Source organism: Sebastes fasciatus, chromosome 7 (assembly GCF_043250625.1).
Source record: "Sebastes fasciatus isolate fSebFas1 chromosome 7, fSebFas1.pri, whole genome shotgun sequence".
In the NCBI taxonomy this organism is placed as follows: Eukaryota; Metazoa; Chordata; class Actinopteri; order Perciformes; family Sebastidae; genus Sebastes; species Sebastes fasciatus.
In genome coordinates, this window is record NC_133801.1 from 10,397,177 (window position 1) to 10,409,725 (window position 12,549).

Sequence of the window (12,549 nt, forward strand, 5' to 3'; positions counted from 1 at the left end):
GTTGTTTCCAACAAACTACCAAACATGATCTCCTTAAATTCTTCTTATGTATGTCATTAGAGCTGCAACAATTAATCGATTAGTTGTCAACTCTTAAATTAATCGCCAACTACTTTGATAATTGAGTAATTGGTTTGAGTATTACATGCCAAAGTTGAAAGGGAATGTTGTTTTTACATTCATATTTTTAAGCTACTTTTTAGTGACTGTCTTTGTTTTGCATATTTGGGCAAATAAAAAGAAGGCAATATGCCCGACAGTCTCCTGCCATCATCGTTCCCAGGATGCTTTCTAATGAGGCCTAATTTAGTCTTGTATGTCCTATTCTTACCTTTTTGATCGGTCCATAAAATCCTCCCTCCTCACATCCATTCTTTTTATTTTATGTCTTCTTTCAACTCATGATCCCCAAATCCCTGGTGTACAATCTGCTAAAGGAGATAACAATGTCAGCAACAGTGTCAAAAACATAATGTTGAGAGCACTAAAACAACTCCCAAAACCAAGGGTTTATTCAGCTTTATACTGTATTTGCAAATAGCATTTTTGTGTAAGCTGTGACATTATTAAATATTTCTCTGTGGAAAACAAATGTCATAAACATGTAGGCCTACAATTTTCAAAACTAGCTACGAGATGTATTATAATATGGAAAGTTGTTTGACAGCTCTCCCTTGACAACATTGTATGCAATAGTTTGTCTATTTATTTAAGTAGATATATCAGACAATGTAGTATAAGGAGCCCTTAGTCTTTTTGTTTTGTAATGTGTTGTGGTGCTCTTTGTTCTATAGTTTTGACTTTTCATCTTATCAATAACCATAAAATGTTGATGTGCTCTCAGGGAAAATAAACACCCCAACTACTGTATATCCTAAATGGGGAAGAAAAGATGAATAACATGACACACATAACACATATTCATGCTATTACACACTAACTTGTGACCACAGTGGTACACAGTACCTTATTTGTTAAGCTGTGATTATATTTAGAACCACTATAGGGCATCAGTACATTCTTTATGTAAACTATATCATGAGGCCAACATTACTGTGTACAATGTAATGCCTCCCTTCTCTGACTGAGAGAGAGATAGAGAGAGAGAGAGAGATAGAGAGAGAGAGAGAGAGAGAGAGAGAGAGAGAGAGAGAGAGAGAGAGAGAGAGAGAGAGAGAGAGAGAGAGAGAGACAGAGCACTATTATATTTTTTGTTCTGAAACAACAATAGTTTCCCTTATCCACAGTGTTTGAGGCCTCCCAGCACCATCCTCCCTTCAAATGCTCCCAGGCAAGCTCAGCTTCAAGGTACAGCAATGTTTTTGATGTAATTGGGATTTTCTGTTATTCTACATTTGGGACCCTTCAGGTTAATGGTAAGGTTTTATTTTCATTGTGCTCATTTAAAAATTAGTGCTGTCAATCTATTAAAATAATGAATCGCGATTAATCGCATGACTGTCGCACATTTTTTATCTGTTTAAAATGTACCTTAAAGGGAGATTTGTCAAGTATTTAATGCTCTTATCAACATGGGAGTCGGCATATATGCTTTCTTTATGCAAATGTATGTATATATTTATTATTGGAAATCAATAACAACACAAAACAATGACAAATATTGTCTAGAAACCCTCACAGGCACTGTATTTAGCATTAATAATATGATCAAATCATAGGCAACAACAGCGACAATGGATTCTTTAGGTTTTCTAATTTCCAATGATGCCGTCTTTATCACCTTCACTCTAGCTTTATAACTAAGCCGAAGACCGATATTAGTGGCGTTAAGACAAACGTGTTATCGCATTAACTTTGACAACCCTAATAAAAATTAAACGTATTTTGTGCCATTCATGTTCATACTATGTATAATATATCAGATGCATCATTTAAGTAGCCTGTTTGTAAGGTTTTATTTCAGTAACACACCTTTGAATTATATCATCCAACACGTACTGTATGACCTGCTTCAGGAGATGGGCCTTTTCCATGATATTTTATCTAACAGTTTTTCCCCAGCAGACATCACCCTGAAGTGAGAAGAATGAGCCGTGTGGAGGGTCTGAGGGCCAACTCGTCTCAGTTCACTCTGGAGGGAGAGCCCTTCCGCATCCTGGGTGGCTCCATCCATTACTTCCGTGTCCCCAGAGCCTACTGGGAGGACCGGCTGCTGAAGATGAAGGCCTGTGGCCTCAATACTCTCACCACGTAGGCTCCCACTGCAACATGACTGTGCCGCATTTCACAGCATTGTCACTATTCTGTTACTGGAGAAGGTCAAACACAGATTAGAATAAATCAAATGTGTTTCTATGAAATGGCTTAAGAGACAGTTTACCTTAAAATGAAATAGAAACAAAGGAAATATCAGGATTTTTACGAGCCACTCGGGAACGCGCTATTGCTTATAAGCTACAAAGTATTGTTTTTGTGCTTTTTCAGATATGTGCCATGGAATCTGCATGAGCCTGAGAGAGGAATATTTAACTTCCAGGATCAGTTGGACCTTAAGTAAGGCTTTTATGTTCTGTTATCGAGCATTTTCAGATGTTGGCCCTAAACTGGAATAGTTTGCCAATCAAATTGATCCCCTCCCCTTCTTTAAAATCCGTCTAAAGACCCATCTCTTTTTGTTTTGCATTTGTTGTTTGTGCAATACTGTTGTGTTATGAATTTATCAAGATGCTCTATATGCTTTTATTAATTTACCTATATTCTCTTATTTATGTCTGCGTTTTTATTTGATCATTCATGTGTTTTATTTAATCTCTTAGTAAAGCACTTTGGTTGACGTTGGTTGTTTTTAAATGTGCTCTATAAATACATGTGACGTTGACTGTTTCTTCCTTTTTGTAGATATATAGGTAAATATTCCAAAAAGACATGCAGAATGGTTATTTTTTTTTTTAAATGAAGCAGAAGGTGTCTCTTCCATTCTCAGAGCCTATGTCAGTTTAGCAGCAGAGATGGGTCTGTGGGTGATCCTGCGTCCTGGACCTTACATCTGCGCTGAATGGGACTTGGGCGGGTTGCCTAGGTAACACCATCTGCCCATTTCTTTAAATGATTGCCATTTATTAGCAGTATGCCAAGAAGTTGTGTTTCTTTCAGCTGGCTCTTACAAGATAAAGGCATGCAGTTGAGGACAACTTATCCTGGATTTGTAGATGCCGTCAACCTCTACTTTGACAAGCTTGTCTCTGTTATCAAACCTCTGATGGTAAGTCAAACTCAAAGTTTAGTTATGATATTTCCTGAAAGAACAATTGGAGATTTCAGTGAGATCAACATGTGTTTGCCTTCTCAGTTTGAAGAGGGAGGCCCAATCATTGCAGTTCAAGTGGAGAACGAGTATGGATCATATGCCAAAGATGAGAGATACATGCCATTTATACAGAATGTGAGTTTACTAATGTATTGCAAGGTTTCTTTTTTTATTTAAATCTGTAATGTACTTTATTCAATATATCATATTTCTTCTCCTGTAGTGTCTCCAGTCCAGAGGGATCAAGGAGCTCTTGCTGACTTCAGACAACTGGGAGGGCTTGAGATATGCAGGGATGGAGGGAGGTAATGAAAATAACTAACCCTCGAGTCAAATCAAATTGCCAAATTAAGTTGTAGTAGTTTGCCAAAAAAAAGTCAAATGCCTAAAACATTTATTAAAGTGTATTATTTTTGAGGATATAATTTATTGTGATTGCTATTTACTTTTCATTGTTTGACTTAGTTTGACTAAAACTTGTTAATTTCAGTTCTAAAGACAATAAACCTTCAGAGGCTGTCGTTCGGAGCTATCCAGCACTTAGCTAACATGCAGGTAGGTGATTAATGGGTATCTTTGGCAATATGGTTTTTGCACTCACTACTGATTACTTGTAAAAGTAAAATATAATTTATTTCTACTTCTGCATATACCGTAGTATTGTGTAAGAGCATTGGCTAAAAGCCCAAAAGGAAAATGTTACATTTTATTTCTCATTAAAACCTTCCTATGGCTCTTAAATTACAGTAGACAGTAAGTTATGTATTAATACAGGCGTGTTTTGTGTTTTGTGTAGCCTGAGAAACCTCTAATGGTGATGGAGTACTGGTCTGGGTGGTTTGACGTCTGGGGAGAACATCACCATGTGTTCCATGCGGAGGGTATGGAAACACTTTTCAACCTTCATTTTTTACAATGAACATTTCTGCTGCTCCTTTTCAGCATCAATCTGCATTTCATTCGTTGTTTCATATTGCTCTTTGGCCCACTTTGTGTATAATCCCATCATTTACTATTACTTGGTTTACAGATATGCTAGCTGTTGTGTCAGAGATCCTGGAGAGAGGTGTCTCCATTAATCTGTACATGTTTCATGGGGGAACCAGCTTTGGCTTCATGAATGGAGCGATGGACCTTGGCACCTACAAACCTCAAGTCACCAGTTATGGTTAGTGGGAGTTCTCTTAGAGCTCAGAGACCAAAAAACACAATTATTTTGTTCATTAATATGATTCCCATCAACAAATGTGTTGCTTCTTACTGTTTTTGTTAACATTTTCATTGCAGATTACGACGCTCCGCTATCTGAGGCTGGAGATTGCACCCCAAAATATCAACTCTTGAGGAATTTATTCAGCCAGTACCATGGTAATGTCTTTTTAAAGACTGTGTAACATTTATGGGGATCTACTGGCAGAAATGGAATATAATATTAATAAGTAATATTTCTTTAGTGTATAATCACCTGAAAATAAGAATCGTTGTGTTTTCGTTACCTTAGAATGAGCCGTTTTGATCTACATAGGAAGCGGGTCCCCTTTCTACGGAGCCCGCCAGTAGCCCAAAGCGGACATACCAAACACTGTTAACTTTTCCTGTTTGAGCCGAAGTCAATAACGATACTCGCTGCCACTCTCTCTCTTGCTTCACCACTCACTTTCGAACTCTGCTCCAAATGACCTATGCTACTCGTACAAAAACTGTCTCTAGATGGGACCGTTCACGTTTTCACATCTGCCACCGTAGTTCTTCTACACGCTTGGCACACGGGAGAGGCTTCAGTTGGTTATAATCTGCAACCTCACTGCTAGATACTGCCAAATCCTACACACTGTTCCTTTAAGCATCCATGACATTGATTGCATTGCAAATTCCATGTGAAACTACAGTATGTACACCTAACAATTAATTTGATGACTGCATTACCCAGAGTAATTGCAGTCTGCCATAATTAGCATTAATGAAATGTTTTTGCCAACTCGTGTTCCAGCTGAGCCTCTTCCTGAAGTGCCCTCTCCTCAGGAGAGGAGAGCATACGACCCTGTTACCATCCAGCAGCACCTGTCACTGTGGGACAGCCTGCACTTCACCGACAAGGTAAGCTACCCGCGACAAAGAACCTGTCTGGTGTGACAGTTGATATATATATATATAATGGAAAATGTTTTATCCATACCGTCAGCTATATAAAGGGGTCCTGCTGGGATGCGAGCAAAATGTAAGATGTGGTGAGCTTCACAGATAGACAGATCATAGAGATTTAGCAATATGCTGCTCATGCTCAAGAGAGATGTCTCACACCTGGTCATGCATCAAGGTGTCAACACACCATCTTTTTTTTAAGTAACTTTCATATGCTGTTTGGTGGGCTCTTTTATTCCAAGTGTGTTGCAGTGTCATGCATGCTTCCTAACCCCAGCAGTGATGGTATTCATCTTGTCCTAACTGTAAATCTACGCAGATACAGATTACACTTCATTGTCCTGACAGATCAATGTTTACGGTGTTCTGCCAGATTCTTTTATCTGATAATACGTTGGGATGTTTGACTATTCATCCAGCCGTACAGGTCAGAGAGGCCGGTGAACATGGAGGATCTCCCTGTCAACACTAACGCTGGTCAGTCATATGGATACACACTGTATGAAACCACCATCACCAGTGGAGGAACCCTCAACTCCAGGAACAACATCAGAGATAGAGCACTGGTGAGAATACGCAGACAGACATACATATATACAATATATGCATAATATAGTCTCAAAACATATTTTTCTTTTTATGTTCTCCAGATTTTCGTGGACAGACAATGTGTTGGTTGTTTGGACTACAAGACTCAAGAGCTGGCACTCCCTCATGGACAGGTACTGACTGTTTTTTTGTGGCTGTTCTTAGCTGTACATGTCATCTTCCCTATAGCTGTTGTCCTTAGCTCCTATTATACTCGGACTTAGGGTAAGGGCTAATTACAGAAAGTACAAGGGCCCATATGTCAGAAGCATCCCAGAAATATTTTTATGACAAGCCTTAACCTTTGTATTTGGAGTGAATGGATGTAGAACACAATATAGTTGTCTTTGGTCACTGTCCATACCTGTTACACAGTAATCAAAGGTATCCAACTGCTCCCAAGCATTTTTCTGAGATGGCGTCAAAGTACAAGCGAGTACTTTATTCCCCTGGGCAAGCATAAAAAGAGAAAAAATAATAAAATTACTGTGTTTCCATCCATTAAGGATAGCAAGATGGTACAATATCCACTAACATTATTGACAGATTTCTTATTCATAATTGAAAAATGCTTTTTAGAAATTGTATCTGCAGGATTATGATTAATTCAGCAAAACATGCAGCAATGTTGGTAGCATAATATTTTGCAAATGTTGTAAACAATGGCTAATTATATAGCCAGATGGATATATTTAAATATATGCTATACAGTTTTTCAGAGGGCTTCTGAATTATCCAGCAGATTCCAATTTTGCAGCATCTAATTGTGCTCAAACAGGATTTAGAGGAACTTTTCAAAGCAATAACGCTCTACAACACTTCTGTCTAACAGAGAAGTCTCAGCTTTATAGTTTCTGTCTTATTCATACTCCATTCTGTTTTAATCCTTCAATAACCTTGCACATGTTGAATTTGCACATCGTTATACTACTTCATTTAATTTTTATTTAAAAACAAAAAACTTGCACACTTTGCTAATGTATATAGTATGTTATTTTATGCTTATATTTCCTGTTAGTTGTAGTAGTTTCATATATTTATAGTGTATTCTAATATATTCTTTATATTGTGTATTCTATAGATATTTTTCTCTAGCGTTGATAGTTATATTTACTGTGTATTTACTGTTCCTGAGCAATGCAGTGAAACACAATAATTTCCCAATTTGGGATTAATAAAATACATCTATCTTTCTTACGACGAAATGTGATTCTGGGAAGCTGTATACATTAAATATTCATATAAGCAGAAAAATATTGAAATATCACGCTCCTGTTTTGTGCGCTGAAGGGAGAGATGACCTTGAGCTTGCTTGTGGAGAACTGTGGAAGAGTGAATTATGGGAAAGCTCTGGATGAACAGCGTAAAGGTATTCTGCCTTCAAACATTAGTGTCTTGTGCTGTGCCTGCCATACAACGATTTATTACTTTTACACCAGCTCAGTCATCTGAGTTTATGAATACCCATTGTGCTTCGCTCACGTATATTTCAAACCTGAACTGTTCATATTAGAACAGATCTGAATCAAATCATTCGTAACATTAATTTTAACATTGTTCAAGCCGATCAGAACAGTTCAGATAAAGTTGCTTGGACACTGAAAAATTAAATCAGTTAAGTCAAATGACTGCCACTGTGTAAAATTACTGACCTTTTCTCTGTTTTGTGGCCCATCATGAAACCTCATATTGTATTACAGGTATTGTGGGAGACATTCTGTTGAATCACACCCCTCTGAGAGGATTTACCATCTTCTGTTTGGATATGAAGCCATGCTTCATGAAAAGGTTGGTTTACTGAATGTCATTTTTTATTCTGTGAAAATGACTTCTAGACCTCTTCATGGTCGCAAAGAGACATTTGCTGGTCGTAAATACTTAATCGGCTAATAAATCACCCTTCATAGTTACAAACAGGTATTGCTAATTTGACATGTATATTTGGTGTCTAGTAGTGTGGGTATATGACTACTGCCTTTATTTACAACACAGTATATGCCCACACATTGCATGCAAATAGTTCATGCGCTAAAAATAATTGTACTGCAGAACTCAAGTTGTGTTTTGCCAAATCCTTCTCGGCTCATAATTCCCATGATTACAGTGAGTGTTTCATATAAATGTTTGATCTTGTTTCAGATTAATGAGTTCAGGTCAGTGGAAGTCTGACTTCAAGTCGCCCTCCACTCCAGGATTTTTCCAGGCCAGACTGTATGTGGATGGTCCCCCCAGAGACACCTTCATCAGACTCCCTGTAAGTCATCTTTTATGCTAAACTGCATCTATTATAGAAATTATAGAAAAAAATGTATATGAAATTTCTTATATTGATCTATTTCTTGTATTTCAGAATTATCTATAATTGATAATACAGTATTTTGCATGCATGTTTAATTTGGATTTTAATTACAGTTTGGAAAACAAACAAGTTGACATTGATCATACCAGTGCATCCATCCACAGGGTTGGGGTAAAGGAGCCGTGTTCATCAACGGACACAACCTTGGACGCCATTGGTTCATTGGTCCCCAGCTTTTCCTTTATCTCCCAGGACCTTTGCTCAGAAGTGGAGAAAATCAGGTATATCCTTATCTGTGTATATGAATGATATATAGTACATGAAGTTCACCTCTGCTTTCTATTTTTTTTTAGATGATTTGTGGCAGATTGTTTAGGTATTTTTTTATGCTCTCTTTCAGATTATTGTTTTCGAGGAACAAAAAGCAGATGACAAAATACTGTTTGCTGAAAATCCTGATCATGGAAGGACAATTGATGTTTACAAACTCCCCTTTTGCACACTGCTGTGAAAATAACATACAGCATTAACACATGTTTATGCACACACACAACTGTATATGCCATACTGCCATGACATGAGAGCCACAATAAAACACACAACATCTCATGTAAGTACAATCACTTAATTGTTACTAATCAGTAACAACTGAATAAAAAAACAGGCTATGGAGTAGCAGCAAATCATACTTATTCTAAATGCAGGAGGAGAAGAGCTGATTCATAGTAATGGATCCTTTCACATTTCATTGGGGCCAACTGCCAAAATGGAGCAAAAAAAGACAGCCAAATTATCACCAGCCGCTCAATGACATTTTTACCAGCTCAAACAAAAGAAATAGTCCAAATTAAAGCTGTGAGCAGCGATGAACGGGCCCTCGCACCTGTCGCGTGTCGGGGATACTGGCTGGATGCCGATTTACGCGGCCAGGCACGATGAAACCGGAACTTTGATGACGCCTACCACAAGACTCTATGACAAACGGTTCATGAGTTATGAAAGGGGGCGTGGCCAATGTCTTAGGGCGGGGCTATGAGTCTATATTGACATGTAAATGTCCTCAGGACTGGACCCTCATCATACCTGAGAAATTCGGGGCAGATCGAACTATGTACAGTGGAGTTACAACAACTTCCTGTTTCGTGGCAAATGGCTCAAAATGGCCACCACGCCACGGTCAGGTCGTTCAGTGAAAACTCACTATTTGAATAATTTTTCATCCTCAAGGTCTTAAGATGGTCCTGACCAAATTTCAAGTCGATCTGATCAAATCTGTAGGAGGAGTTCATTAAAGTACACGGCCTGTAAAACGCTAAAAATGGGCGAAAATTGCATATTAAATTAAAAATGGCTGACTTCCTGTTGAGTTTTGGGCATACCTCCAAGAGGCGTTTTTGTGCGTCTCCACATGTTACATCTCTCGGCCAAATTTCATACATGTAGGTGAACACTCTGGCAAATTAAGAGCTATATTAGCAGGCTGGTGTTGCAGATGAAAAACTGAGGCTTCCTGGAAATTACACTAGCAACTTAACAAAAACGCAAACTGACCTTTAATTAGCTTTATTTATTATTTAGGGTTATTTAACTAGCATATTGGCACCATGGGTTTTAGTCATATAAAATGACATTAACCTTTCAAATATTGACTTAACTTAACGTTACATGTTGTGGCATAAATTGTAATCTTCTCTGTTTGTTGATCTCTGCCGTCATTCTCTCACCTGTCTCTGAAGAGATGGTGCTGCGCATGTGCAGAGAACCCTCTCTACAGTCTCTCTCGTGTAATCTCGCGAGATTACTTTACAAATCAGGTGTATGGTTTGATGGAACAGAAAAAAATAAAAATGGGCTTGATAATGTCATATAATGTATTTTTTTTTAATGTATGGATCAGACAGAACACCTGCTGGTTGGTGCTGTTTAATCTAAAGCAGCAACCAGAAATGCTTGCAGGTTGTACAAAGCAAAGAGATGACCTGTGTATTTAAGTGTGTTTACTGCCCTCTAGATAGATAGATAGATAGATAGCTAGATAGAAACTTTATTGATCCAGAGGGAAGTTTCCAGCATCATAGTTCCATAGTGCAAAATATGTTAGTAAAATAGTTAGTAGTACAAAGTACAAAAAAATATACCAGATATAAAAATACAAGGAGATGAAGAAAACTGTTAAAACTGAATATAGTGCAGGGTAACAGCTGTGATACACGACTATTAAAAAAAGTGAATATAGTGCAGAACACATTGTTAAAAATGAGTATAGTGCATTAAATTCAACAAATCAGGTGTATGGTTTGATGGAACAGAAAAAAATAAAAATGGGCTTGATAATGTCATATAATGTATTTTCTTTCATGTTTGGATCAGGCAGAACACCTGCTGGTTGGATGGGTCTTAGTCATGCTGTTCAATCTAAAGCTAAAGTCAAAACAAAATGCTTGCTGGTTGTACAAAGCAAAGAGATGACCTGTGTATTTAAGTGTGTTTACTCCCCTCTAGTGGTCACTGTCAACTGCAATATTAAATTCGAAAAGTCATTGTTTAGACTTTATTTTCCAACATTTTTCAAACTTTTTTTTTAGACATTTTTTTCAGACTTTTTTCAGACTTTTTTTCAGATATTGTTTTACGGACATTTTTTCAGACTTTTTTTTCTCGAATATTTTTCAGACTTTTTTTTCAGACTTTTTTTGGACATTTTCAGACTTTTTTTATTCTTATATATTTTTCAGACTTTTCAGACATTTTTCAGACTTTTGTGTCAAGACATTTTTCAGACTTTCTTTTTCTTATATATTTTCCAGACTTTTCAGACATTTTTCAGACTTTTGCTTCTGGACATTTTTCAGACTTTTTTTTCAGACTTTTTTTTCGAATATTTTTCAGACTTTTTTTTTTATATATATTTTTCAGACTTTTCAGACATTTTTCAGACTTTTGTGTCCAGACATTTTTCAGACTTTTTTTTCCGAATATTTTTCAGACTTTTTTTTCCGAATAATTTTCAGACCTTTTTTTCAGACTTTTTTTTTTGAATATTTTTAAGACTTTTTTTTCAGAATATTTTTCAGACTTTTTTTTTTTCGAATATTTTTCAGACTTTTGTGTCCAGACATTTTTCAGACTTTTTTTTCCGAATATTTTTCAGACTTTTTTCTCCGAATATTTTTCAGACTTTTTTTTTCGAATATTTTTCAGACTTTTTTTTTCGAATATTTTTCAGACTTTTGTGTCCAGACATTTTTCAGACTCTTTTTTTTAATACATTTTTCAGACTTTTCAGACTTTTGCTTCTGGACATTTTTCAGACTTTTTTTTTCGAATATTTTTAAGACTTTTTTTTCAGACTTGTTTTTTTTCGAATATTTTTCAGACTTTTTTTTCTCGAATATTTTTCAGACTTTTTTTTTATATATATATTTTTCAGACTTTTGTGTCAAGACATTTTTCAGACTTTTTTTTTATATATATTTTTCAGACTTTTCAGACTTTTGCTTCTGGACATTTTTCAGACTTTTGTTTCTGTTTTTTTACATAACATTTTTCAGAATTTTTTTCAGACATCTTACATACTTTTTTTTCAGACATTTGCTTCTGGACATTTCTCAGACTTTTGTTCAGACTTTTTATTATTTTATTTTTTTTACTTTTTCAGACATTGTTTAAACTTTTTTAAATAATGAAAAAATGAAAAAAATGTCTAAATAAAAGTTTGAAAAATGTTGGAAAATAAAGTCTGGATAAAATTTCTGAAAAATGTCTGAAAAAAAGTCCGAAAAATAAAGTTTGAAAAACGCTGGAATAAAAGATTCTGAAAAATGTCTGGAAAAAAAGTTTGCAGCCATGTTAACATATACTTTCTGGAAAATGTACACTTTCTTAACACAATACATGATGCAAGGCTTAATATTTATATACATTAGAAATACAGATACTATTATTAACATATAAATGTCTCATACCTCAGCATTATCAGTTCCTGAGTCTACCTCTATGTTGATGCTAGGAGATGTTGATCTGTGTATTTAAAATTAGGATTGTTTGCTTACCTCTAGTGGTGACCACAGGGAACTGATACATTAGTAAAATCAGCATCAATGCAGAAATTATAGCACACCCAAACTTCCGGTAAATCATTTCAAAATAAAACGTACACAAAAGTGTAGTTACTTGAAATCGCTGCAGTAAGGCAGTGTATAGTCATGGCAATGATTGGCCATAAGCAATAACAACATGACAGATACACAAA

At 36.2% G+C, this 12,549-nt stretch overlaps 1 protein-coding gene and 1 long non-coding RNA gene across 2 annotated transcripts; one reads left to right on the forward strand and one right to left on the reverse strand.

Moving 5' to 3' along the window:
• Positions 1 to 1,221: 1,221 nt before the first annotated feature.
• On the forward strand, positions 1,222 to 9,585 carry LOC141771350 (beta-galactosidase-1-like protein 2). The gene is made up of 19 exons (XM_074641493.1): positions 1,222 to 1,308; positions 2,026 to 2,211; positions 2,446 to 2,514; positions 2,945 to 3,040; positions 3,115 to 3,223; positions 3,311 to 3,403; positions 3,492 to 3,573; positions 3,759 to 3,823; positions 4,065 to 4,149; positions 4,299 to 4,436; positions 4,556 to 4,636; positions 5,259 to 5,365; positions 5,830 to 5,976; positions 6,061 to 6,132; positions 7,289 to 7,367; positions 7,699 to 7,786; positions 8,138 to 8,252; positions 8,462 to 8,578; positions 8,698 to 9,585. The coding sequence occupies exons 2-19, from the start codon at positions 2,048 to 2,050 to the stop codon at positions 8,806 to 8,808; spliced, it is 1,818 nt and encodes a 605-aa protein (XP_074497594.1). The 5' UTR covers positions 1,222 to 1,308; positions 2,026 to 2,047; the 3' UTR covers positions 8,809 to 9,585.
• Positions 2,075 to 12,406, reverse strand: LOC141771352 (uncharacterized). The gene is made up of 4 exons (XR_012594713.1): positions 12,263 to 12,406; positions 8,444 to 8,552; positions 6,363 to 6,447; positions 2,075 to 2,270 (listed from the first exon to the last, which is right to left on the reverse strand). It is a non-coding gene; the product is annotated as an uncharacterized LOC141771352 (long non-coding RNA).
• Positions 12,407 to 12,549: the final 143 nt, after the last annotated feature.

What these genes read in the sequence shown, in the direction of transcription:
- LOC141771350 (XM_074641493.1), top strand. Translation starts at nt 2,048, where the DNA reads ATGAGCCGTGTGGAGGGTCTGAGGGCCAACTCGTCTCAGTTCACTCTG. An exon ending in ACATCAGAGATAGAGCACTG is followed by an intron (nt 5,977 to 6,060) that starts GTGAGAATACGC and finishes TATGTTCTCCAG; the next exon opens with ATTTTCGTGGACAGACAATG. An exon ending in TCAGAAGTGGAGAAAATCAG is followed by an intron (nt 8,579 to 8,697) that starts GTATATCCTTAT and finishes GCTCTCTTTCAG; the next exon opens with ATTATTGTTTTCGAGGAACA.